Raw genomic sequence first — 14,147 nt, forward strand, 5'->3', positions numbered from 1 at the left:
ACAAACAGATGCAGCAGCAGGGATTTTAAAAATACTAAGTTTTGCAAGAAAATGCCTTTTTGTCAATTAAGTCTTAATTGCATGGCTACATATTTAAAATACCATTAAAAGACAAAATACCATTCCTCAGCAGGACAGCCATCTCCTGATTTCTTATTTTCCCCTGCCCAAAACATGTATCAAACGAGCTTCTCAAATCACGTTACATAACCTTCAGTGTCCTTTAAAGTCATACCTTAAGTGACTACAAAACACCAAACTGAAGTTCTAAAACGAGCCTGATCTTGCAAACATTGTTTACAGACTGATTCTGCAGCCCTTCCCTGTGTCTCCAGAGACAATTTACCAATTACCCCTATTTACCAAAACTGGCCTTCAAGAAGGTGGCCATTTATCGAACGTATCCTGTGCCATGAATATTTTCCTGACTTTCTCCTGCATTAAGAAGGGAGAGCTTGAGCTTCAAGAGGCCACAATAAAGCCTAATAAATACTGACAGCAGGGGAGTTACTGTGAGAGTTACACAACCACTTTCTGTGCTTCAAATAAAGACTGGGTATCCAGAGCGCAGAATATTCCACTTTTAAGTGGGGGAGGAGAAGAGATGCGACACATTCTTGAAAGTCACACATCACAGTAGCTTAACTCTTGTGTCAAACAAGAAAACTACCACAGATTTTCAAGAAGCTGGTATTCAAAATTTAGCAAACGATTTTTACAATCATTAGAAAACCCAACAAACCCCCCCAATACTACACCACTGAATGACGACAGTTCTTCCAAGCTTACCTGCTCCGTTTGCTTCCATTTCTGCTCCAAAGCATCAAACATGACTCTACAAAGCTCCTGCACATCATGCTGCTGCCACGCTGTTAGAAATTCAAACTAGTATTAGTTGAAACAGGAGATGTTACTAGTCCCAAAACTAATTGTACACTGAGAACGCTTCCAAAAAAACTAATCATTAGTTTAGGTGTGTACCTACATTATTCACTACTGGGCCAGTGCTCAATTCCACAGGCAGCTGCTTCTCAATGTAATTCAGAAAAATAAGCAGCTGGCTTGCTCACAATGTTTATGCATAAACAGAAACTGTGTACACAAGCAAGACTATGTGAAAAATACAGAACTCCTAATGTACACTGGTATAAAACTGTGTAAAGCTGCTTCTGATTTCTGACCCACTTTGTGCTGATTCTCCAAAACCCAACTTCCAATACCTTATCATCATGTGATAATGGAAAAATCAACAGGTCGTGGAGCAAAATTACACCACACGAGTGTAAAAAAGACACAACACAGTGCTTGATTTGAAGTAGACATTAATATCGGTAATTCCATAAAAGCAACATGGGCATTTGACATTTATGATTCAAAACATAATCAAGTTTCCTATGAAGAATTACTTTCTTAGAAACAATTAACACGTACAAAGACAGTTTAATCACAAAAATCCAATGTTTTTTCTCTAACAGCCTGTAACTCACAGATGCCATTTCTTTAACGGTCAGACACACCCCATGACAAAGTATCCATGCAGGCTATTTTGTTTCCACTGAAAAAGTCAATTCTATTAATTACTCTTAATTATTCTGGTATTCTCCCCCATGAAGAGCAGTTTAGCCCCTGGCAGGCAGCAGCTGAAGCAAACCACAGCAGTTTAACAGTTACACATTACCTTCACTACTGTCCCATCCAAAACTCCGGGTAACATCTGTTGTTTCAATTGCCCTTTTTTTGCTGGTCTGCAGTAAAACAAACAGTCTTTGAAGCTGGTAGGGGATACTCCTCTCAGGATCCTCTTCAGATTCCTCAAATTCCCACCTATTTGTAATACAAGATATTTGACAAATAAACCCACTTTGAAAACATCACTCGAAAAGGCATTAAATCAACATTTACTACATTTCAGGTCTGCCATGTCACAAGTTAACTGCAGCTCTGTCTCTTGGAAGAAGCCAAATGCAGTTGCTTTCCATTTCTGCAGTAAATGGCAATGATACTCGTCAAATGTATCAACATAAAAACAAATGAAAATTTTGAAGTCATTCACTGTACAGATATGAACTGCACTTTGCATCAAATTTAAGTTTGATGTTTTCAAGATTCTTTAAAAAGCTCTTCCATGCCACAACCAATAACTTATACTTTACTAAAAAGCTGAAGCTTTTGAGCAGATACAATCTAGAAGTCTATCCAACTTGACTTCCATTATGATTTCCAGTATCCAAACAAGGAAATTTTGACAGGTGAAATTCCAAAGGGTCTCCTACCAATATGAACCAGCACAAATTCAAGAAGTTTTTGATTCTATATACTCACTTATACAATGCATTTCTAAATTCAGGAGTCATGAAAAGTGTTTGCAGAAGGCTGTTCAAGTAGCAAGTCATTGCTTGATTTACCAGCCCCACATAACCTAAAAATATGAGAATAATGAGATGGAAATAATGCAAAAAGATGGCAAATCACTTCAAGAGTTAAAACACTTGACAAGAAAACAATTCTGTGACAGTGTTTAAGAACTGCATTTGTCTGTTATTATTTATTGTTATTTCCACTATAAACGGAGGGAATGTTATAATTTCTGAAAACAATAGAGAATAGTAGTTTATATAACAAAAATAATTCTCCTGAATGACATGAAGCTGTTTTTATGATCACAATAAAAAGTAATATTTAATGCTGAAAATTTTACAGAATAAATTAGAATTTTCTAAGAAACAATTGTGTATCAGCTTACTTATTGCTTGATGTCTGCTAAAAGTATCCTAGTAATAACTGTTAATATAATTTGTATCTGCACTGGTTTTATTACTGTTTTCAAATCAGAAATAAAAAAAATAAATCTCAAGTACCCACACAACACTTCTATCCTAAACACTTACCCCTTAAATAATGAATTTAAAAAACTAATTGAACAACTAAAACTCTTCTGTCATTTTTACTAACTGAAAATGAAATTATTTACTTATATTAATCTAAGCTGCAATTTTTAAAGAATTTCTCCAAAATATGCAATATTGGCAACAACTAATAAGCAAGAAGCATATACTGAAGCATAGTATAATGAAGAAATTAAAAATGCCTTTTTATAGTCCAAAAATTATTGAAAAAAAAAAATCTCAGTACCACACTAGTAACGAAAAGGCAGCATTTTCTGGGAAGAGACTGAGTACAAACATTTGCACTTTATTTATTACTCTACATTATATAAATATTTTTTTCAGTTTTGTTAAAAAAAAAAAGGCAGACAAACTTTCTTATTTGTCAAATAAGGCCTTAAGCAGGTGCAAGATGAGTGTCAGCTTTGTGGCTGCTCAGTAACTTTACTCTGAGGAGTTTCTCTCCTGGCAGCTGTGATTTACTGTCTCCTCCTGCTCTACTAAGCAGCCTCCCTGAACCCAGAACTCCCTTCTCCAGGAAGGCCCTGCTGGCTCAGGGATGCAGGAGGAGCCTCCTGGAGGCAGAGAGAGAATGCAGCCCCTGGCAGGAATTCCCAGGCCACGCAGAAATGTGGCAGGAGCCCCTCCAGAACAGGGTATCCAGTCCTCCTTCAGCTGGGAGTGAGCTGGGCACTCTGCTGATCCAACCCTGACTATGAACTAGGGATGAGCAGCACAGAAACACTCCAAAGGAGAACCCTGACAGAGTCTGAATTACCTTACTGTCCCAAGTAAGGAAAGGATGGAATACAGTTCTTCCATTTCTAAAGTGATGCGAGAATATCATAAAAAACATGAAGAATGTAGCAGTGATGTGGGTATTTTTAAAATAAATTGCAATTTATTTAAAAAAAAATCCTGTGGTGCTGCTATTTGAAAATGTGTTAAAATAATTACAGACTAGCATTGCCTTTATAGGAGGGAAGATGATACCTGTCTCTGATTTGCTCAGAACTGAAGAATAGGAATAGGTTTGACTGACATAGTCATTGGTACATCCAATGGAGCCTTCTCTTGGAAGAGGGCCTATAAATCTCTCTTGTGCACCTTCCTCTGTTGTACCTGACTCCTCCTGGGAACACAAACACACCCATTGCATGCACAAGTTAGACAACACATTTTTAACTGAAGTACCTGTGAGATTTACTTTTCTCTCATGGCTAAGAAATCGATTTTGCTAGGCACATCACACAATTTTTCCCAAATTGCAGATACACAGTATAACTTTAGTTCTGCCCTCCAAACTCTCAAGCCCTTGACACATTGTTTTTAGCAGTGGCAGAAGGGAAGATCCTTTGGAACACTGCACAACCAAATACAGTATTATAATGCACACAACAAGCAAGTTGGCAATTTAGCATCTCCTGTGCCTCAAGTTTTCTGCACTGAAATACACAGAAAGATTTTTTCCAGACATATAAATTTTACTCCATTACTTATTCAGAATCATCCTTAAATTCTGATCTTGAGCACAGACATTTATATGTGAGGGCTTTTTCGCTTTGTCAGGTAATTAAATTCCACAACAAAGGTTAAGTAAGCCAGCATTATATTGATACAACAGCTAAGTAATAAAACCTTAATATATCACTAGTCTATCCAATTCTTGATTTGAATATACTGCAACTGTATCTTGTATTTGAGAAACAGAAAATTTCAAAATATTTGTTATGGCAAACAGTGGCTTCTAGCAACACTGCCAACTCTTCATATATATATGTATTTGCTTATTTATTTTTCCATAAAGGTAAATAAATATGGAAGCAGCTGACGGCTGTCAATCCAGGGCTGTCATTTCTGAGAATTCTGCCAGAAAGGCCTAATATTGCTTTCAAACACCCAGAGGAAAGGGATTGGATATATGATTAAATATGTATTGTTAAGACTTATCTCTGAACATGCTGAAGATTAATTAGTTATATAACCTTAGAAGAGTCCTTGCAGCAAACATCACATAAATATTTGATGAGCATGAACAGAATGACAGCAAATCATTACTAATAGAATTGGACCCACTCAGGAGAAATGTGAATACAGATGTAAATATAGTCAAAGTCTGTTGAGAAGGTTCCCAAAGAAGCTTAGGATGAAATACTCAGCCCAGTTTTACTTCATGTTCTGATCTTACACAAGCACTGCAAAGAACACACACCTCTCCCCAGTGCTGGCTTATGTAGCTGAGTGAAGATTTTACTCACCTGCATTACATGAGGCTGTTCACCATCCTTGTCTGTCAAATGCAGAAAGTTTTTCTTCCCTGGCTCAAAACCAGCATCAAGAATGGTTTTGTCACTGTTCTGATCTATTGGAGTCTGCTAAAAAGGAGTAAAACAAGAGAAACAGCACTTTTTAGAAACAGATCTATATGCAATTAACAGATTCCATCCAAGTACATTGTTTGATGTGGTTGCTGACACAGTAAGACCACATGAAAATAAATAATTATCCAGTACACCAAACACATCATCAGTACTGAAATAACTTGGGAACAGTTTAAGAAACATTACAGTCTAATGCAGTTGGTTAATCTTAAAAGCTGGTTAATCTATTCATGAGTCAGACACTGGTCTGTAAGTTTCTTCTGAACATCACATTATCCAGTGTCCTCTATAGCATGCAATTTTTTTCTTAAAAAGAAAAAAAAATACTTCAGCAGGCATAAACATGACCTGAAATAAACTAATGTCTATATTTTAATGAATTGTAGAAAGTTTTCTAGGTGCATCTACAGAAATAATATTAACTACAATCAACACTGATTTACAATAAAGCACAGGAGTGACATTAATAATTTTTTCAATATAATATATTAAAATAGGTCTAAGAAACATCAGGACTCACTACACAACATGGTGCTGCTGAGAAGAAAACATTTCTCAGTCAAGCACACAGGAAACTGAGACTATCTATCATGGGTATTATTATTAAACATACATACTGATAACAAAAACTAATATTGCATCTGAACTATCGTATTAGTTTCTGTTTAATGATTAAACAGCTGTATCATTAAAGAGCACACTTTGAGACTAAAATTCAGCCAAATCCACACAGTGGCATCAGCCTGCTGTGGCACACCCACCACAAAACGTTACAGGAATGAAATGAGCCCTGTGCAGCCCAGCAGGAGGTTCTCTGGGCAGAGCAAACAGAGGGCAGTGCTGCCATACCGTGTCAGTGACAGTGTCTCCATTGCCCCACATCAAGTCAAAGGAGCCATTGACGTAGCCCACTTTGGCGGCCACGTCCTCAAAGAGCCGTTTGAGCGGGGTGGACGCCGGCAGGTTCAGCGTGACGCGCTCGTTCACCGTCTTGGAATTGGTGGTGTCCTGGATGATACACAGCACCCTGGGCTCCTCTGCAGCACATTCTGCCTGCAATGACAGCACACGACAATTCAGGAGCAAAAGCAGGAACAGTGAGGAGTTAAACTGAAAAATCAAAACAAGACTACACTGATAAAATGCAGTACACTTTTAAAACCTAAGATTCCTAAAACTGGACTTTGCTTTCCAAAGTAAGCATGAGAAAATAAGAAACCTTCTGGTTTTTGAAAATCTATAAAAACAAGCTCCATTTTTACAGAACAAGAAGGAATTTGTATGGGTGTGGGGAGAGAGAAAATCCTCAAGTTTTGCACAGAATTTCAGCCAGTAAGGAGATAGAAGACTGCTTCAAAATCTGGAACAGACTTCCAAGTCATTGCTTCCAGCTCATATTTTGCTTTGACACAATCATAAATCCTGCTGAGGCAGAATATACCTTTTGTGACTTTCAGGAATGCAACCCGGAAAAACTGCAAGCTTCCAAGCAACCTTGGAAGCTGACCACTAAACAAAAAGTTTCATAATCAAGCCGCCAACTTCTTACTAACTCCACTGCTGTCTGAGTTGCAGGATATATTATTCTGCCTGAACAAAGTAAGAAAAGCATTGACAAATGGCTGGACAAAGTAAAAAGGGTTTAAATAGAAACTTCAGTGTATCTGAAATCAGAACAATAATGATCTTGAATGAAAGTGGCAAAGGAATAATAGTAAAAGTTTCTGGACCCAGGTAAGTCAAGAAAAATGGCATCTTTCCAACACTGAAAACCTGGGAAGTCAAAGATCTAAGCACAATCAATTAATTATCTTAATTATCCAAAACTGTAGAACAAGAAGGAATAACTGATATTTAAATACACGTCTCATAGGAAAGGATCAGGTAAGTAAAAGGAATTAGTCCTTCAGGGACTCAGCCTTTTCAAGCTGTAACACACAAAGCATTAGTAATGCATTGTCAGAGTGCCCAAATCTCAGTCCATGGCTAAAGGCCACAGCACCCAAAAAGGCAAAAAACACATGCAGTGCTATCGTGATTCTCAGTGGATAAGAAACAACAAATGGCCCTTGTGTTCATGCTCAAACTCTCAGCCACATCACGAGCAGCTTCTAGAGAATACAGAATTACAAAGAAGATCTGAACACTTCAGAATCCCCTGTATTTCTACACAACCAGCCTCACAACACAGATGAGCACCACCAAAATGGTACAGCCTGTTTTGAGAGCTCTTACATCACCAAACCCTTGGAAAAGGAACAGGGACATTCCAGCTGATGCTGCATGCCTTCATTACAGGAGATTGCAAGATCTGCTGGCAGTGTTCACACAAGGATAGAATGAAATGTTAGCTGACTGCAGCATCTATTCCTATCAGCATCACAAAAAAGTTGTTAGAGGAAGGCAAACGAAATCACCCTCGAAATCCGTATGACGTTAATTTGCTTTTGACTGGGATTTTTTTTAAGACTTTGGAATCCAATTTCTTTAGGTTTATCAAGTGAAATATCCTGCGTGGAAGCCTTCATTAACTGCATGCTCAAAAAGATTCAAAGCACCATTTGCAGCAAATCTGTAACATTTCATACCTTTCATCTTTATGGGAGAATTTTACATTTATGAACAACTTTCCAAGAAGACAACAAAACTATTCCTGATACATTAACCACACATTAAGAAGAAAACACAATTTGGAAGTCAAAGTATTTTTGACATATTATATCCTCACTTTCATCTACAGCACCCACAGAGACAAACAGGGCTGTACTTAAGTAGACTAAAATTAAATTACACCAGTGATTACTTCTCTTGGATTCTTTCCTTAAAATTTCCCAGCACAGTATCTTTTTATTTGTTTGGGTTTTTTTTTTCCTTTTTTGCTGAAGAAGCAAGTTCTCTTTTTCACTGTGGGGTTAGGAAAGAGACAGTAAAACTTGTTCAGTGGTCTTCTTCATATATCTATACTTTTTCTTCTTTTTTTTTTTTTTTTTTTTTTTTAAGAAGGTGAGCAGCATCTAAGACCCAACAAACTTGTAAGATCAATCTATATTTACATGCAGGTACCTCAGCAATGGTAGAGACTTGCTCTGGGTGGGAGCACACCCCCCTCTATAAAACATTGCAGGGAGATTAAGAGGCATTTGCTGTTATTCATACATGTTTCACCTTGGAAAACATAAGTTAATTTTGATTTAATTATCCCCACTGATTTTGCATTGATGCTGTAACTTGATGGGCTGCTGTGTATGACCACGTCACAAGCACTTCCCCACTGGAGACTCAATTCCTTGCGCTACTGCCCTTACATAACCAACCCTGATCCCCTCCTCCCTGCAGGAGTTCCCTGGAAAGGCAACTCCTCCCACTCACCCTGCTACCCTGCCTGGGGAAGCAGTTGTGCCTTGCATTAGAGCTGCTACTGAAAATAATTAGGCACACGGTGTCTGAGGGATGGAAATAACATTATGGAACAAATGACAGACGGTTACAGAAGATTTGCTGGTTGGGTTGCTGGATGTTGCACATCACACAAAGCCTCTCCCTTGCTCACAGATGTAACTCTGATAGACTGAAATGGTTTAACTCAGGGCCAGTATAGCAAAGGGTATTAAGCTGTCATTCATTCACACTGCTGCCACTTCAAGTTGTTAGCAGGAAATAGACAAAGCAAAAATAACCTCAGCCCAGCTCTGCCCATGGAGAGCATTCACACACCCAGCTGACTTAGGAGACAACAATGCAACACCTTGTCTGGGGCTGCTTTACTACAGAAATAGTGTGGAAAGCAAGACTGGCCAGTGATAGACCCCTCAGCTATTCTGACAGGCTGTTATCAAACCTAGCCCACAACAGAAACACAGGAATTTTAACCTTTACATAATGTGATACATTATGAGAGTAAAACAATTCCTTTTTTTAATACAGAGACAGAGAGAGCCAAAGCCACCAGTGTAAAAGCATATAAACACATACTCAGTTTGAAGCCACCATTGAGACTGAATTTAACATGTACATCATCTTTGGATTCAAGAACATGCACAGAGACTTTAATGTCAATAGCTCATGCTCATGTTAAAATAAACAGAAGCTACAGCATCATGCTGCTATTACGTATCTTGGTTATCATTTTATAAAGTTAATTTCATCTGTCTACCTGTGAAAATTTCTTCTTCATTTCAGCAAAGATACTCTGTCTGCAACTCCAAAACACATCCTATAGCATATGAAAACAAAATTAACAAGTCATAATAATTGAAAGTTGTAAATTGACTTTTACTTTTATAAAATCCTGTTAATAGTATTAAAAAAATCATTACTGAGTTTGAAAACACGATTCAGAGAATAACTGAAGAATAAACAGCCTATTTTAATATTTAAATTATCATAGGAGCAGTGATATAGACAATGTCAGTTAAGCTGTAATATACAGACTACATTTCCTAAAGTAAGAAGTGAATGGATAAGAAAGCATAAATAACAATTCAAGATATAAATTCATACTAACACTTTCCCTGATTGTAACATGCCACAGACATAGGTAAATATTTTACCTCAAATGGTTCAAGGGTAGGATTAGCATATAACCCTGTAATTCAGTTTACTATTGTATTTATAAATTATGAAGCTGTACAGTTTCATATGAAACTGGTTCTTTCACACCTGAATTATTCCTGTAGGGAAGTTTTACTAATATGAGCCCATTTTGAAGTATGCAGCTGAAGGTAGTAAAGAGATTAAGTTACTGACTTTATTCCTACCACTCTTAAAGAAGGCCTGCCTTGGTATCTCTGATGTATCATCAAAAATTCAACAACAAACACTGACTGCACAAAACTGTTTTCTGACTAAACATCAAATTAACCAGTTTCTGAATCTCAAGTGGTGCACTTCATAGCTTTCTAGAAAGGAAAAACAGAAAGTGAGAATGAAGATGCTCACAATGTCACTGCTCTTCTCCCAAATCCTTTAACTGTGCCCTCAGTAAAGATTATTAAAACAAAAACCACTGACACAATCTTTACTGATGTGCCCTATTTGTCCCACCAAATGACCTACAAAAATAGCCCAAATTAAACTACTGCACTTAATTTCTCAGCAGGATGACACATAAGGAAAGATTTTTTTCTTCATGTACCAAGAACTGAAGATCCAGTTTGGAAGTTTTAATATGACAAGACTGTCTAGCAGTTTCCTTTACACACCAGTCTGTAATTTCAGATTTGAGGAATTTCAGATTTAAATCACACAATTTAAATGTTTTGCTGCTCACTGGTTTTACCTGCTCTTAATCAAAAGTCATGTACATTTTGTTAAAATGACCCAAAGTTAATGGAGTCCCAGAACCACAAATCTGAAACTGCTGATTTGTAATATTATCATTGCTATCAAATACATTGCCCCGTGTCAAAGACTTAATTAAGACTTCCAATTTTCTTCCTAATCAGGGACTCTGAAGAACCCTGACTTTAGGCTCTCCAGAGACAGGCAAGCCAAGTCTGGCACACACAGGGGCACGTGTGATTTTGTAGAGTGCTATCTGACTTGGTGTACACAGTGGGGGGTGGAAGGGGAGGACAGGTTCCAGGTATCATCTGCACACAACGATCTACAGGTTGCTTCTTCTATAAAAATATTCCTGTGCTGGCTTCTCAGTTCTTGTTTTTTCAGTTAAGATCTGCTGGAAGATTTTCAAGTGCTACTTCACTAAACAAATTCTCTGTAACACATCAAACAGATCAGATTTACAAATGATACTGTTTATATGATGTTCAGAAATCTTAGAAATAACTGAGAGCTTCTCTGACAAGATGAATTACAAATTAAAGAATCACAAAACCATTTAGTTTGGAAAAGACTTCCGAGATCATTGAATCCAACCTTTAGTGACTATTACCATGTCAACTAGACCATGGCACCAAGTGCCACATCCAGTTGTTTTGTGAACACCTCCAGGGATGGGGACTCCATCACCTCCCTGGGCAGCCCATTCCGCAGTCTGGTCACCCTTTCTGTGAAGAAATTCCTGCTGATGTCCAACCTGAGCCTCCCCTGATGCAGTTTGAGGCCATGTCTTCTCATCCTGTCCCTGTTTCCTGCGAGAAGAGGCCGATCCCCACCCGGCTCCCCTCTCCTGTCAGGCAGTTCTAGACAGTGATGAGGTCTGCCCTGAGCCTCCTTTTCTCCAGGCTGAACACCCCCAGCTCCCTCAGACACTCCTCAAAGGACTCTCCAGACCCTCCCAGCTCCGTTTCCCTTCTCTGGACTCACTCCAGCCCCTCCATGTCCCTCCTGACCTGGGGCCCAGAACTGGACACGGCACTCGAGGTGTGTCCTCTGCAGTGCCCAGGACAGGGGGACAGTCCCTGCCCTGCTCCTGCTGCCACACTCTTGCTGACACAGGTCAGGGTGTCACTGTCCCCCTGGGCACACCCTGGCTCGTGTTCAGCAGCTCTTGACCAGCACCCCCAGGCCCTTTTCCCCTGGGCTCCATTCCAGCCACTCCCCCCACAGCCTGTAGCAAAGCACGGGGTTGTTGTGACCCAAGTGCAGGACTCAGCATCTGACCTTGCTGAAATCACAAGGCTGTGTCCATCTCTCAAAAGCAGCATTCTCTACTTTTCGATTAAAGAGTTCAAACATTGTGAACAAACTTTATAATAACCACTAGTGCAATTCTATATTTTACAAAAAAGCTCCTCTCAACATGGCGATGTATTTAAGGTACAATTAAGAGACCAAAGGTCTTCTATAAAGTTGCTTAGTTTTACCTTGATAAAAGTTACTCTGGAATGTACCAAGCCAATTATGAATTACACCTCACTAAATCAATAGCAATATTAACTATACAGTTCAAGGCTTTCAAATTTAGATGCAAACTATTCACAGGCAAGTGCAGAAACACCTTACTGCCTTTTCCTCAGAAGAAATAAGAGCAACTACTCAGGTGGCAAGCACATCTACCCGGTGCTTGGGAGAAGTCCTCAAAGGTCCATGCTGCTACTTTGCCAAGGTGTGCACCAGTGCCTTAGGAAAACAAGTTGCAGACACTCAACTGCATAAGCAACTAAAAGGCAAATGCATGCTCCTAATTAAGGCTAGAAGTCACAAAATTGTCTTACAATTATTTTAGAAGTCTTCTCAGGCTGATATTTTGGTCAACAGATATTTGAAATTGTAATTTCAGCTGTTAACTGTAATTTTAAAAAAATATTGAAACACTGACATTTTCATCTCAAGTCACTCCATCTTGCTGAGGGTGGGAATCCCGTGGGATGGAGAGCACCCTCAGCAAGTCTGCTGATGACAATAAGCTGTGTGGTGCTGTCAACACGTTGGACAGAAGAGACGCCATCCCGAGGGACACTGAGAGCTTGAGAGGTGGGGCTGTGTGACCCTGAGGAAGTTCAACAAAGCAAAGTGCAAGGTCCTACACCTGAGCTGGGACAATGCCAAACACACCTACAGGCTGTGCAGAGATGGGACTGAGAGCAGCCCTGAGGAGAAGGACTTGGGGGTGATGGCTGATGAAAATTTTACCATGAGCCAGCAGTGTGAGCTGGCAGCCCAGAAAGCCAAATGTATCCTGGGCTGCATCAAATAGAGTGTGACCAGCAGGTCAGGGGAGGGGATTCTGCTCCCCCACTCTGCTCTTGTGAGCCCCCACCCCAAGTGCTGGGTACATTTCTGTACCTTATGCCCACAGTGTAAGGAGGACATGGAAGTGTTGGAGCAAGTCCAGAGCAGGGACATGAAGCTGCTGGGGGGACTGGGGTACCTCCCCTACAAAGACAGGCTGACAGAGCTGGGGCTGTTCAGCCTGGAGAAGAGAAAGTTGCACAGAGACCTCACAGCAGCAGTATCTGAAGGGCCTACGAGGAAGCCAGAGAGCAACTCTTCATCAGGAACTGCAGTGGCAAGACAAGGAGTAATGAGTCCACCTTGAAAGGGGAAATTTAGACTAGATACACGGAAGAAATTCTTTATATGAGAGTGGCAAGGCACTGGCACAGGTTACCCAGGGAAGTTTTGGAATGTCTCATCCCTGGAAGTGTTCACAGTCAGGCTGGATGGGGCTCTGAGTGATCAGACCTAGTGGATGGTGTCCCTGCCCATGGCAGTGGGGTGGAACTAGATGATATTAACTGTCCCTTCCAACCCAAACCATTCTGTGGCCCTTCACATTGTTCCGTTTCTAGAAAGGTGATGATGATAAACCTGTATGTAGAAGATTTCTGACTATTAGACCAGACTTACAAAAGACTCTTTACAAAACAAACATGCAATCAACACACAGGTCTGACCTGGGTGGACATTCTAAAGGGCCATGCTACACAAGAGTTTACACCCCATACACCTTTCTAAGAAACACTTCATCTTTTTTCCATGAAAGATCTGCACCTGCAAGTAGCAGAGCACAAAGCATGTTGTTGCACTGAAGGAATTCAAGCTGTATTTCTGTATATACAAAGGCAGCATTGTTATTAGTGCCATTGCAAGACAGACATTTGCTTTGACCATATAGGTTCTGTATTTGTTGAAAATAAAGGAACAATAAAAATAAAGTGTTACTAGATCTGTCACAACAATATTCAAATGCAGAACTGCAGTGGTTTTAACAATGTATTTAGATGTGGCTTGCTATTTTTCAGCCTTGAATCACTGAGTTAATTAAAATTCTATAGCAGCATTTCACTATTTTTACTCCTGCTTCATTTTTATAAAATTATTTTCAGAGATTGAAAGCAAGACCTAAAGCTAAGGCCAAACTTCATACAGATTCTACCTAGTATTTCCAAATTCTGGGTCAAGAGTTGAACCAACAGATATGTGAAGTTTCACTGCCAAGTAAAGTTAATGGCCTATTGAGACTTAAAAAGATCAC

The 14,147-nt window shown here is 39.4% G+C and overlaps 1 protein-coding gene across 3 annotated transcripts in view; it reads right to left on the minus strand.

Moving 5' to 3' along the window:
• Positions 1-14,147, minus strand: part of USP47 (ubiquitin specific peptidase 47) — a 50,331-nt gene that overhangs the window by 25,985 nt on the left and 10,199 nt on the right. For 2 of the 3 annotated variants that reach the window (XM_083863674.1, XM_083863672.1), the window contains exons 2-7: positions 6,116-6,319; positions 5,144-5,260; positions 3,879-4,017; positions 2,323-2,419; positions 1,679-1,824; positions 790-869 (exon numbers count right to left, since the gene is read on the minus strand). In XM_083863674.1, the coding sequence (XP_083719800.1) occupies positions 790-869; positions 1,679-1,824; positions 2,323-2,419; positions 3,879-4,017; positions 5,144-5,260; positions 6,116-6,319 (783 nt within the window). The remainder of the gene's footprint in view (positions 1-789; positions 870-1,678; positions 1,825-2,322; positions 2,420-3,878; positions 4,018-5,143; positions 5,261-6,115; positions 6,320-14,147) is intronic. The other variant, XM_083863673.1, reaches the window with a different exon arrangement.

This window comes from Zosterops lateralis (assembly GCF_965231275.1).
Source record: "Zosterops lateralis genome assembly, chromosome: 6".
Taxonomy (NCBI): Eukaryota; Metazoa; Chordata; class Aves; order Passeriformes; family Zosteropidae; genus Zosterops; species Zosterops lateralis.